Consider the following 14,043-nt stretch of genomic DNA (forward strand, 5'->3'; position numbering starts at 1 on the left):
TAATTGGAAGCGGGTGAAATTCCTTAACATGAAAGAAGAAAATATCGTTAGTTGGAAGCGGGTAAAATTCCTTAACATGAAAGAAGACAATATCGTTAGTTGGAAGCGGGTGAAATTCCTTAACATGAAAGAAGACAATATCGTTAGTTGGAAGCGGGTGAAATTCCTTAACATGAAAGAAGACAATATCGTTAGTTGGAAGCAGGTGAAATTCCTTAACATGAAAGAAGTCAATATCGTTAGTTGGAAGCGGGTGAAATTCCTTAACATGAAAGAAGACAATATCGTTAGTTGGAAGCGGGTGAAATTCCTTAACATGAAAGAAGACAATATCGTTAGTTGGAAGCGGGTGAAATTCCTTAACATGAAAGAAGACAATATCGTTAGTTGGAAGCGGGTGAAATTCCTTAACATGAAAGAAGTCAATATCGTTAGTTGGAAGCGGGTGAAATTCCTTAACATGAAAGAAGACAATATCGTTAGTTGGAAGCGGGTGAAATTCCTTAACATGAAAGAAGACAATATCGTTAGTTGGAAGCGGGTGAAATTCCTTAACATGAAAGAAGTCAATATCGTTAGTTGGAAGCGGGTGAAATTCCTTAACATGAAAGAAGACAATATCGTTAGTTGGAAGCGGGTGAAATTCCTTAACATGAAAGAAGAAAATATCGTTAGTTGGAAGCGGGTGAAATTCCTTAACATGAAAGAAGACAATATCGTTAGTTGGAAGCGGGTGAAATTCCTTAACATGAAAAAAGACAATATCGTTAGTTGGAAGCGGGTGAAATTCCTTAACATGAAAAAAGACAAGGGTCTCACAGGCTACTGCTAGCCCAGCTGGCTACTCCTTGTTAGCTGGAAGCGGATGGATAAACAAAGTCATAAAATTTCATTAAAGCCTGAAGGGATATATTCATTCATTTATAGTGTTCTGCCCAAGGGCGGGTCTTTCACTGCAAACCCAGTATTCTCCAGTCTTTCCTATTTTCTGCCTTCCTCTTTGTCTTCGCATATGAAGGGATATATAATGCATTTTATAAATTGCTGTTAGATTGGGAAGCCTCCCTCCGAATTATTAAGGACACTTCCCAGATGCAGACAGATTGTTACGTTCCTTCGATGTCTGTAAATGAGAGGCTTCACTGTAGTTGTTTTCCTTGCTTTTTCTGGAAAACTGATCAGACTTTAGTTTTCCACTGCAGAATATTCTTTTTAAAGCATACACGAGATACTGCTAGTTCCATTCTTTCTCTGACACTGTCTCACTACCACAACACGCACTTCCAGATAATGAACATCTGTCGAATTTAAATGTATTTCTTACATTTCAAAGATGGATGTATCCCCAAAAAACTTGTCTGAGAGACACTTTTGAGTGAAAAAACTAGTTGGAAAGACCTCACAGTTGGTGTGAAGAGATGGTTCAGAAAGATGCTACCAACCTGCTCTTTACACAAAAGTGAACACAGTTGCATGAAATAGAGAAGTGCAGAGGAAAAAAACTTGGGAAGGCCATACCCCAAAAACAGACTGAGATGATAAGTGTGTCTACTATACTCACTCCGCCATAAGCATGAGATGCCTCCTTCTACATTTTTGCCACGGGGGTTGTTCTGCACATGCGCATCAACATGGTAAAAGTACATCTGTGAGTTGTTGAAGACTCGTTCACAGTCTGCCCAACAACATGCAAACATATCTGGCAGTTCTGGCGCCAAGTTCCTACCATCAGGATCGAATGTGCATGCCTGCAACACATAGCAATTATAATATTTCTTAATTTGTAATCATATTATTTAGGTATTATTCTGAACCCTAGTGGTCACCATAAATGGCAAGCAGATTGTTTTAATAATACAGAATGTACAGACTGTCGGCAGTAGAGGCCGCTGACCGAAATATTCAGTGAGGCCTGATGTATAGTGAAGATCACGAAAGTGTAGTGCCTAAAAATCTAATTTGGACGCCTCTTCAGTGCTGCCAACTAATACCAGATATCACCAAAGAGTGTAATCACACTGCTATGTACTGTAATAATAATAATAATAATAATAATAATAATAATAATACAGTATTAAAAATGACAATGTCTTGCTTATTTACCACATCTCATCTTATGTCGTGAGGTGTTTCCTAAATGGTTCAATAATTTAGTCTACGATACAGTGTATTTTCCTCCTGAACTTCTCGCATATTATGTTGGTAATTAGGATTAGTATGATCTAATATTAAAATCTATTTTGTCTGGCAACATGAAATTCATTGCTTTGACTAAATGGTTTATGATTCATGATATCTAACCTAAAAATATATTTACTTGCTTGCGTTTTCATCAGTTTCCTTTACTGCAAACCGAAATTGTTGCTGCCAACATAACAGTTACAAAATAACTGCCAGTTGTAGTATTTGTCAGTACCCGAAATTCGAAACGAAGTTGGTAAAAGAAAATTCAACCTTGGAGCTAGAAAATCACTATAATCCACTAGCATATGTAGTAATAGGGGAAGAATGGTTAGGTTTCACCCTTAGGGTATTAAGTAAGGTGATCCGGACTATAACTAGTTTAAGTAGGCTACCTCTCATACAAAATATTAATTACTGATATTCATTCATTCATTTCATTTCATTTAGTGTTCTTCCCAGGTCTTTCACTGCAAACCCAGTTTTCTTCAATCTTTCCTATTTTCTGCCTTCCTCTTTGTTTCCTCATATGATCCATATATCTTAATGAAATCTTTGGCCTCCTCTTGATTTGATCTCGAATATGTCCCATCAGTACATATCATTATAGTGATGATACATGCATTCATTATCATGTACACAAATCCAGTTAAGGATCACACTGGCAGTGCAAGAGATGTCCACGCATGTGCAGTTAATCATCTCACAGTCTCAATGATCCTGTTGTCTTTCGTGTCATAACCTTGCACCTGACAGCTCTGCATAATGTTGGTAGTGAGAGATGCATCGTTGCCACAATGTGACCATTACACAACAGCTGACTTGACTTATGCTGAGTTTGCTATTCTGCTTCATTAATTCAAATGATAATAATTATTATGTAACTTCGTTCTTTGTTACTGCACTCTTAGAAGAGTCTAATGTTTTTTATGCTCGACCATGCCGAAATGTAGTAATTATACACCTGGTAGCAGCCCTTTAATGGACTTCATTAAAGTACACCTATTCATTAAAGTTCAGGTGTTCCACCAATCAGAAAATACTATTGTAGCATTATGAAAGCGCAAGTATCAATTATTCTCGGATATGCAATCGAAAGACAACAATAAATCAATAAATCACCTATATTTGAAATAAAGTCAGTTCTGTTACTATAATAATTAGCGTTAATTGTAAATAATATTCAAATAAATTCAATTTGTCATCTCGTTTTTCAATGTCAAGGTCAATGTCGACATCTGTTTCTCAGAAAAAATCAATACTTTCGCGTCTGAGCACATCTCACAATTTACGAGGTATTGCACAAGGTCAGTTCCGCTCCTCAGATAAGAATAACATGAATACTTATGAATAATTTCAAGTTAGAAATACGGTCGAGCATAAAAAGTCATATGAAACTTGACCATAATGGTAATTAAGACGCTCGTATGAAAATTATGAAACTCGCTTGCGCTCGTTTTATAAACATACTCGCGTCTTAATTACTACCATTATAAGCTCATTGCATAATGTACTATTATGTCTGCTGTAATTACATTATCTGCAGGAATTGAAGGACGCCCATATATACGGACAAATTCCTTATCCGGCTCGAAAAATTGAAGAGTCATTCGCACTAATTCTAACACCTAACTATTTAAGCAATGGATTCTGACAAAGCGAATTATCATTTTCTGAATGACGTCTTTTTTACAACATTTCACAACAGCACTATAAATTATTTGTAACACCATGTAACAAACCTACAACACAGCAGCGCCCTATGTAGCAGTGGGAACAGCTGATAGAAAATGCTATGTTCTGACTGGTTCACAAGGCTTCCGCTCAGCATTCTTCAACTTTTTCATAGAAAGAGTTGCCAACTCATATGACAACTGTAAAGTGCAAGGTTACAATGGCCTGGGTATACACTCTTTTCGTTGGATTTCCCTGTACAATAGAATGTAATATCTCATTAATACAGTGGATTCTTGGCAACAATCTTCTAGTAAAAACGAGACAAATTTTTCTGTCAATTATTATACACCTCCCCATACTTACTTACTTACTGGCTTTTAAGGAACCCGGAGGTTCATTGCCGCCCTCACATAAGCCCGCCATTGGTCCCTATCCTGAGCAAGATTAATCCAGTCTCTATCATCATATCCCACCTCCCTCAAATCCATTTTAATATTATCTCCCCATCTACGTCTCGGCCTCCCTAAAGTTCTTTTTCCCTCTGGCCTCCCAATTAACACTCTATATGCATTTCTGGATTTGCCCATACGTGCCACATGCCCTGCCCATCTCAAACGTCTGGATTTAATGTTCCTAATTATGTCAGGTGAAGAGTATAATGCGTGCAGTTCTGTGTTGTGTAACTTTCTCCATTCTCCTGTAACTTCATCCGTCTTAGCCCCAAATATTTTCCTAAGAACCTTATTCTCAAACACCCTTAACCTATGTTCCTCTCTCAAAGTGAGAGTCCAAGTTTCACAACCATACAGAACAATCGGTAATATAACTGTTTTATAAATTCTAACTTTCAGATTTTTTGACAGCAGACTGGATGATAAAAGCTTCTCAACCGAATAATAACAGGCATTTCCCATATTTATTCTGTGTTTAATTTCCTCCTGAGTATAATTTATATTTGTTACTGTTGCTCCACGATATTTGAACTTCTCCACCTCTTCAAAAGATAAATTTTTATATTTCCATTTCGTACAATATTCTCGTCACGAGACATAATCATATACTTCGTCTTGTCAGGATTTACTACTCATTCACCTCTCCATACTGTGAAAAAAATCTCCTTGGAATTTATGAACTTCTTGTATACATTTCAACCTTTCTGTATTAACTGATTGCTCATATTCTCCAAAAATCTGCATGCAGGCCAATTTCAGTTGCATTAAATTTTTAATTAAATCAAACTTACCGGAATCTTTGATCGGGCCAACATATTCGATCCAATACACTTTATCTTGGTGTGATATGAGTGGAAATTCACATGTCTCACAATCTCCTTAGTATCTGCTGACTCAAACCCACAATATTGCCACAAGCAAACAAGCACATCTGCAACATTCATTATGTTACCTGTTAATATATAATTATTATTGGAAACCTTTGACAAATATACACAGCAAATCACAATTTGCAATCAAATGCGACAAAGTACAGGGCAAGGCATATTTTAGCATCCTTTATGAAGGATTCATTTGAAGGTTACAATTTCATATGTTGTTTTTTTTTTTTTTTGTCGAAAGGGCAGCCAGTATTTATAGAGATTTACCAATTTAATTTTTTTTTAATGGCACCCTATATTAAAATTTACGTATTCCGAATCTCCATTAAATTTTACATATGAATGTGCAGAAATTTTACCCATTCACACATTTCATGTCTTTTAACCTTTCAGTACTTGCGTATTTTTTCGTAATGTATTCAGTCACATGGGGGACAGCTGTCACCAAGTTATATTCATCCTTTAGAGAATTAATTTGGACATTCTCTTCAATATGAATGGTTACATAAATGTGTTACTATGGACTATATAGTTTATTTATAAATAAATATAAAAACAGAATTGAAACTGAATTAATTAATTTATTTATAAGATAATTATTTATGTATAAATTTCAAATACTTTCTACATTTACCTACGAAATTAACACCAGAAACGCGTTTAAAATCCTTACTTTGTTGTGAAAATCTTTCTATACAATTATACCTGAGTAGCTTTTGTCCTACTGTCCTCTTTTCCTTGAATTATCCATCAAAAGTCTTCATTCCTGAATGCTTTCTGCAGACATGTCTTTACAATACCTAGTTATTTACAAGCAATTTACACAGATATTCCTCAAATGGTCGGCACATGTCCGTTTTGAACATTTCACACACCATTTCTAGTCGTTTTATCTCAAGACCTACCAAATTGGTAACAACAGCCCCTGGACCCATTCTTTTGTCCTGGGGCTGGCAGATTCTTGAATTCCCAGTAATACTTGAGAACTCTTTCTAATCTCTGAAGAAATCCACAATTCTTCGAAGTTCAATAGAAAAAATTATTCCTAAAGATTTAGTATATATATATAACTCACAAGAGTGAAAATGAATACTTACCGAAACTTTGCAGAAACCATAATGTAAAAAGTCGCGTGGTTTACAGAAATAAAACCATCATCATCATCATCATCATCATCATCATCATCATCATCATCAATGGCATGACAGCCCTTCATGGGCCCTGGCCTTCTTCAGAAGTTTCTGCCATTCCTCCCTATCCAATGCCAAATTTCTCCAATTTCTAACACCCAAAGTCTTGATGTCATCCATCACACAGTCTTCCCATCTCAATCTCGGTCTCCCAACCTTCCTTCTTTCCATCAGAATAAATTTAAAAACTCTCTTCGCAACCCTATCATCTTGCATTCTCACAACATGCCCGGCCCAATCCAATCTTCTTATTTTTATAAATTTAACAATGTCCGGCTCATTATATAATCTGTACAGTTCGAAATTATATCTTCTTCTCCATGTTCCATTTTCTCTAACTGGTCCAAAGATTTGCCTAAGAATCTTTCTTTAAAATGTACATAATAATGTCGCATCTGACTTCGACAATGGCCAAGTCTCAGATGTGTAAGATAGTACAGACCTTATAAGAGTTTTATACATTATAATTTTTGTACTCCTAAATATAATTTGAGATTTCATATGTCTTCTAAGACCATAAAAGCATCTATTGGCAGATAATATTCGTTTTTTTATTTCAGAACTAACATTATTTTTGTTGTTAATTTCAGAGCCAAGATAGATAAAACTATGGACAGCTTCAAATTTAAAAGAGCCTATTTCCAGGTAAAGGGGTCCATTTATATTAGTTCTCGTGACTGGCATATACTTTGTTTTTTCTTCATTAATTTGTAAATGCATCCTTCTTGCTACCTTTTCCAGCTTAATAAAGGCCTCTTTCATTGCTGCCTGACTTCTTCCTATCATATCTAAGTCATCAGCGTAAGCCAGTACCTGAATCGACTTATAGAAAATAGTTCCCCTAGTATTAATACGTGAATCCCTCATGACTTTCTCCAGTGCTATATTAAAAAGGAGACAAGCTAGTGAATCTCCTTGTCGGACGCCACACCTAGTAAAAACAGGGTTAAACATCATGTTTTGAATTTTAACTATGCACTTGGTATTTGTCATCGTAGCTTTCACCAGAAAGATCAATTTTTTAGGGATCCTCAATTCCTCTATTGCAGCATAGAGTCTTTCTCTATTTATGGTGTCATAGGCTGCTCGAAAGTCAACAAAAAGATGATGGGTGAAATAAAACCTTAGCTACACAAGTTATACGAGCAACTTCAAGACTGAAACTAAAGAATGTTATTATGTGAGCTTGGCTTTGAAGGTACCTAAAGCCTCAATACTGGTAAACCCTTTCTAGGAAATACAACAATGAAAAGAAACATGCTGGTTGACAGGTATTCCCCACGCAAGTACTGAAGGGTTAACTATTTAATAAACTTGTTTCATGGACTTCAAACTTGAGACAAATAGGATGCGTATTTTCCGGGCTAGAGGGCTGTTGTCTGTCGATGTTACAACCAAACATTTTGTCCACTACTCCGGTGCACATCTTCAGTGGCGTGGTACATGTGTGTGTGTGTGTGGAGAGATTTGCTGTGTGTATCAGGAACTGGCATTGAGACTGGTAGCACGTCGATATTTAAGGTGTGGGGCTGTTGTTGCTTGTCGTTGTCGCCGCGGTCCGCACCAGTGGCTTCGGTGTTCTGATTGTTTGTCGTAGTGTCTAATTGTTGGAGAAAGGGTTTGATGTGTGTGCTTCTGAGGGCCAGATACCAAGCTTTGTTGACCTTGAGTCCTTCCTCCTTACGGTTAAAGTTGTTTTTGTGTTTATGAATTTCAATAGCTTCCCGATGTAACCTGGCATACCACTGAAGATGTCCACCGGAGTAGTGGACGAAATGTTTGGTTGTAACACCGACAGACCACGGCCCTCTAGCCCGGAAAATACGCATCCCATCAACGCCGGCCGTGAAAGCCTACATTCCAAGATTGAGACAAATAACTAACTTATGTGAAATCATGTTGAGTAGGACATAAAACTAAACAAAACATTATTACTAAACAAACTTGACAACAGATGCTCAAAATGAGAACCATTCACAGCCACACAATGTCCCAGTCTATCACGGAAACTATCCATTGTCTCTCTCAAGTTACATGACTGATCTCATATCTACAATATCTATAGTCCACACCTGTGGAGTAACGGTCAGCGCGTCTGGCCGCGAAACCAGGTGGCCCGGGTTCGAATCCCGGTCGGGGCAAGTTACGTGGTTGAGGTTTTTTCTGGGGTTTTCCCTCAACCCAATATGAGCAAATGCTGGGTAACTTTCGGTGCTGGGCCCCAGACTCATTTCACCAGCATTATCACCTTCATTTCATTCAGACGCTAAACAACCTAGATGTTGATACAGCGTCGTAAAATAACCCAATAAAATAAAAAAAAATAAAACAATATCTATATATAAATGACCTGATAACCAAAATCTCCCAGCAACTTAAAGCTAAATGTCTCCTCTATGCAGATGGCCTCGTCCTGTGTACATCCATATCCAAAAGAAATGTCAAGCAAAATAAAGAAAACATCTGAATAGAGCATCAGAAATCATCAGCCGATGGATATTCGAAAATGCTATGACTTTAAACCTGTCCAAATCAACATGCAAAACATTCCCATTGTGCCATACGCAATTAGAAGCACTCATCACATACAACAACACAGCCCTGAATGATACGGACAAATTTAATCAAGTCTGACCTCGATTTCTCGAATCGCAATGGGACCAAAACCATAGTTTGACTTATTGAAATTTCGAGTTATTGAAATTTCATTGGAAAATTACAAAATAACGTACTGTGTGTCCTTAAAAGATTATCTGTACATGCAGGATTATGTTTACAAGAAAAGTATCGTACTAATTACTGCAAATAGGCAGTTTGTCATTTTCTTCTGTTTCTTGTTTCTCATCTTGGTTTCTTTCAAGTAATTTTCCAACACATTAACAACACTGAAAAGATTATCATTTACATATGACTATTTCTGGATGTAAGATCGAATTGTTGCTAGAGCACCTATTTCACAGATAGTGTTGGATAACAGTCGACCTGTCCAAACTCGACTAACCCACCTTCTTCTGATTTCCCCGGATTCATTGTTGCACTCTGATCCATTCTTGCACTAAGTACTCTTGCATCCATTGGATTCTCGGCCACAATAACCTGAGAGTCCACATTAACGAAGGTATCATAGTCAGTGCCATAATTGATAATCTGTTGGTACTGTAACTATCAAAGTGAATATCTGTTCATCTCAGGCACTATAGAATTCTAGATACAGAGTATTTTCTGTCTCTTGCTATCAAAATTTTACTTCTAGATCGAAAATTCGAAATATCGAATGTCCACTTATCAATGATTATTAACACATAAAGTAAAGGTAAAGGTAGCCCCGTTACATGCCATGAAGGCACATGGGGTGTATGGAGGTAGAGTCCCATGCTTCCTTGACCGCAGCACTAGGAGTCAGTATGGTCGGTACCATGCTCTGACTGCCTTTTACCCTGGTGAAAGACCCGGTACTCAATTTTATAGGAGTAACACATAAAGTACCTACACATATATGGTCAAGACCTAGAAAATTCTTCGAGAAATAGAATATTCGAGTTATAGCGGTTCGAGAAATCGAGGTCAGATTGTATTAGGTATATCTAGGCCTATATTAGATTCCTCCAACATATCGCACTCCAGTAAAATAGTGTCGTAAGACTAACTCGAAAATTGTGATTTGCAAAGATATGCTATTTCCTAGTGAAATATTTTATACAAATATTTTAATAAATATGTACCAAAACCTTTGATAATTTACTATTTCAGGTCAATGTAGAGTATCCACCGCCCACTGAACGAATATTGGTTAAAAGAGCGTTGAGCGACTTCCGCCGATTAGACATCGACGCACTTAGGTTAGGTTAGTTTAGGCTTTTATTATCCCGTAAAGATGAAGGTGAAAGCAATTGAGTGTGATTTTTTGTTTTCTATGTTGGCTGTTCAAGTGCATCGGTGTCTATTCCAAAATCGGCGGAAGTCGCTCAACGCTCGTTTCACCCGAATATTTCACACTTTTATCACTGCCAATGTTGCGCTATAAACCAATTTTCGCAAATCTAATGTAAAAGACTGCCTACACAAGCAACAAGTTATACTATGGGTGCTATTCATAAACATTTCGCTAGTCCGGGCTACAAGCGTGCTAAACAGGATTCATATCATATCATATGGCTGACACTGGTTTATGAATACGAAAAACCTTAGTTCGCTGATCATCCACCGAAAGCCCGCGCTAAGAATGTCTATGAATACGGCCCTAAATATTTAGGATTAGTGTAAAACTGGCCTATGTCTCCTATAGTGGGCAGGACATAAATAACATTCACCCTATTTTATTATTAGAATTTGATACCTCCAACCAGTAAAACAGCGTTGAAATAATAATTAACGAAAGTAATATATGATTTTCGGTTTACGACAGTATTTTACTGGGTGTGTGATATGTACAATACAAAGCTCTAGATTCTGAATTCTTAACGCCGAAAATTACATAGCACTTCTGCTACAATTGATTGAGAGAGAAAACATCGGAAAAAACCCCACACACGTAACTTGTCCCAACCAAGATCTCAACACGAGTTCACTCGTTTTAGAATCAGACATGCTCTTACTCCATAGAAGTGTTTTAAAATAAAATCATATCTTCTACACATTTTAAACAAAAACTCTCATTATGATGCGTCATTTACAGAATTTACAGAACAATTCAAAATACTTTCTCTCAAAACTTAAAATTTCTAGCTATTTTTATGTGGAATCTTGAACTCGAAGTAGGGTTAATGTTTAGGCCTCTTACCCTACATGACTTTAATCATTTTCATTTACGTTACAGCAGATACTGTTTAAATTAATTTTTGGGTAATTAGCAAGGGGCCGCTGGTCTTCTACAAGGTATGTGACAAGGTTAGAGGGTTAGTTGAGCGGATAAGTGACGTGAGGTGAAGGAATATGTGAAATATGTCTATGATTTAAGATCCTCGGTCTCAAGTAACTTATATATTCTCTCAACTAACTCACATACCTTGTAAAAGACATGCTATTGCTAATTACCAATTCTTGCATACTACAGAAGAGTTTATATGATCAGACAGAAAGATAATAGGCCTCACGTTCAATTGTTCTACTTTACTGGGAAAAATAATTGCATTTCCCTCTCTATCTCTCCCTCCACCTCATCCTTAATGACACGTAGTCCCACTGACAATGAGAAAGTTAGGTAGGATTCGATGAGAAAATAAATTATTGACAAACAGTGATAAAATTAGGTAGGATTTGATAAGAAGATAGATTAATGACAAGAAGTGATAGGGTTAGGTAGGGTTTCATGAGAAGATAGGTTAGTGACAATAAGTAGAGATAAGGTTAGGTAGGGTTTGATGAGAAGATAGTTTAGTGGCAAGTACCCAACTGTCAATGATAGAGTAGTGACAACTGCTTCGCGCAAAAATGACACAATGAATGTCAACTCAATCTCTCTGTCCCCTTCCCATTCAGGTCTATTCCACAGAACTGCATTAAATAAAACACATAAAAATAGATAAATAGGCCTATATCAAACGACTAGTTTAAGTATTATCATCAATAATAAAATGAAACTTATTCTTATGCAACTAAATACCTTCACTGTCCTCAGTTTGTTTAACCTCAAGCTCTGGGATATGAAGGCTGACGTGCCGGACAAACGTGTCAAGGTTAGGAGTGCTGTAGTCACAATCACGCCATTCACAACGCAGATCCAAACGTTCTTCTTTAAATTTTATCGTCTTCTCTTTTTTCTTGTTGCCACCAGATGTTAAACAAACATTGTTTGTGTGATCTTCATCACAGTCCCCTTCTCCTTTCTTCTTTCGGACCGATTTTTTCCTCTTTCGTCCTCGCTTCTTGCCAGTTGATGCTGAACAAACACTGTCAGGGTAATCTTCATCCCAGTCCTTTTTTCGTCTCCGCTTCTTTCGCTTCGGTTCAGAATCTTCACTTTTACCTTGTAAATGACTAGAGTACTTATTCATCCAATTACTGCATTTTTTCAACGCATCAACAGTTGTAAAAGTCTGGTGCATTGAGAATGGTATGTTCTCTTCATTTGGTGGCATAGGCCTAGGCCTAGTTGAAAGGTTATTCTCTTGCTCAAAATTCAAATCTGCAAAACGACAGTACAACACAATGAAAGTAAAATTTTACCATTTTCAAAGCAAGGTATTAGGTTACTAAGAATTGTTTAAATTAATATAAGCTACATACAAGTAACAGTTTATACTCAGTTTGCATAATCCACAATCCTTATATCGGACTCGAAAATATTTGCATAATTACCTATTGGATTTAGCGAGATTCCTGGATCCAATAAACCTGTTGGCATATCTAAATCCATTTCTTTCTCCTCTGGATGAAATATATTTCGAAATTGAGAATCCATTGGACTTAATGGGTCATCCGCATTTGTAATGTTTCCGAATGCTTCCCTTTCTTTTCGACGTCTATTGGACATAGTATTTTCTAAATTATGTAAAGAACTTTTCCATAGGACACATTTAACATTAACAATTAGTCTAACAAACACAATTATTCAACACTATAACAATAACAAAAATTATTATTAGTACTCGAACACTAATAAATTACTGCCACCATTTGCCGCTCCCGCATACTTACCAACACAAAAAATTTCCCGTGGTCACCTTATAATCCCCACTGACAGAGACAGAGCCAGATGGCTTTGCCATTGACCAATCATCACAACCTGTCACAACCTATATGTTGTACTCCTGAATTCTTTAGTGAACGCTGTATTAAGATCTCAGGTTATTTAGCGTCTGAATGAAGTGAAGATGATACTGCCAGTGAAATGAATCTGGTGTCCAGCACGATAATTACCCAGCATTTGTGCTCATATTTGAGGGAAAACCCTGGAAAAGACCTCAACCAGATAACTTTCCCCAACCGGGATTCGAACCCGGGCAACCTGGTTTCGCGACCAGACGCGCTAGCCGTTACTCCACAGTGTGGACTACTCCCGAGTTGTAATCATAAACTGAGATAGAGCGAATTCTCTGCGGGGGGGGGGGGGAGAACAATAGGATTACAAGCTAATAAATATATCAGACTCAGAAACAAAAGATAAACATTCATATTGCCCTCTGAAACCTATACGTACCTTGCTGAGCTAAGTACAGCAAAATGTCAATTAACCAGTATATCAAATATTATCGATTTTTGTTAACAGGATCATAAGATCCTTGTGTGAATTAGAGAGCTGTGCCATCATCACTGATGTAGGATGCTTCTTTCTTGTCCAATTCGCCATTTATCAGTTATCACTTGTATGGTTACTACAAGTCATATTGGTACTGTGGTTGTAGATTCAATGTAATCATCCATGATAATAGCAGATGCACAAACACACTATTATCCATAGTATTAGCAGGTTCTTCATTATTGTTATTATTAATACATTTACTTCCACTTTGTTTTCAGTAGCGAAGTTAAAGTTTAAATACTGGGTAGACTGAAAAAAATGTGCTTACCTTATCTTTTCATAATTCGAGTTAGTAGCATGTCTGCCTCCAGCCTAGCTGGACCAGGTTCGATCTCAGCGAAGTCAGAAATGTTCATTTAAAATTTCTACCTCAGGACTAAGAGAGATGGAGGTGCACAACTTCAAATCACTAGATTGTGCAC

The 14,043-nt window shown here is 37.0% G+C and overlaps 1 protein-coding gene across 1 annotated transcript in view; it reads right to left on the minus strand.

Annotated features, from left to right (window-relative positions):
- Nucleotides 1-13,016, minus strand: part of LOC138691912 (histone H4 transcription factor-like) — a 29,720-nt gene extending 16,704 nt beyond the window's left edge. Inside the window, exons 1-4 of the mRNA XM_069814532.1 lie at nucleotides 12,679-13,016; nucleotides 11,984-12,505; nucleotides 5,102-5,241; nucleotides 1,562-1,748 (exon numbers count right to left, since the gene is read on the minus strand). Of these exons, the coding sequence (XP_069670633.1) occupies nucleotides 1,562-1,748; nucleotides 5,102-5,241; nucleotides 11,984-12,505; nucleotides 12,679-12,853 (1,024 nt within the window). The 5' untranslated portion in view covers nucleotides 12,854-13,016. The remainder of the gene's footprint in view (nucleotides 1-1,561; nucleotides 1,749-5,101; nucleotides 5,242-11,983; nucleotides 12,506-12,678) is intronic.
- Nucleotides 13,017-14,043: the final 1,027 nt, after the last annotated feature.

Source organism: Periplaneta americana, chromosome 2 (genome assembly GCF_040183065.1).
Source record: "Periplaneta americana isolate PAMFEO1 chromosome 2, P.americana_PAMFEO1_priV1, whole genome shotgun sequence".
Classification (NCBI taxonomy): domain Eukaryota; kingdom Metazoa; phylum Arthropoda; class Insecta; order Blattodea; family Blattidae; genus Periplaneta; species Periplaneta americana.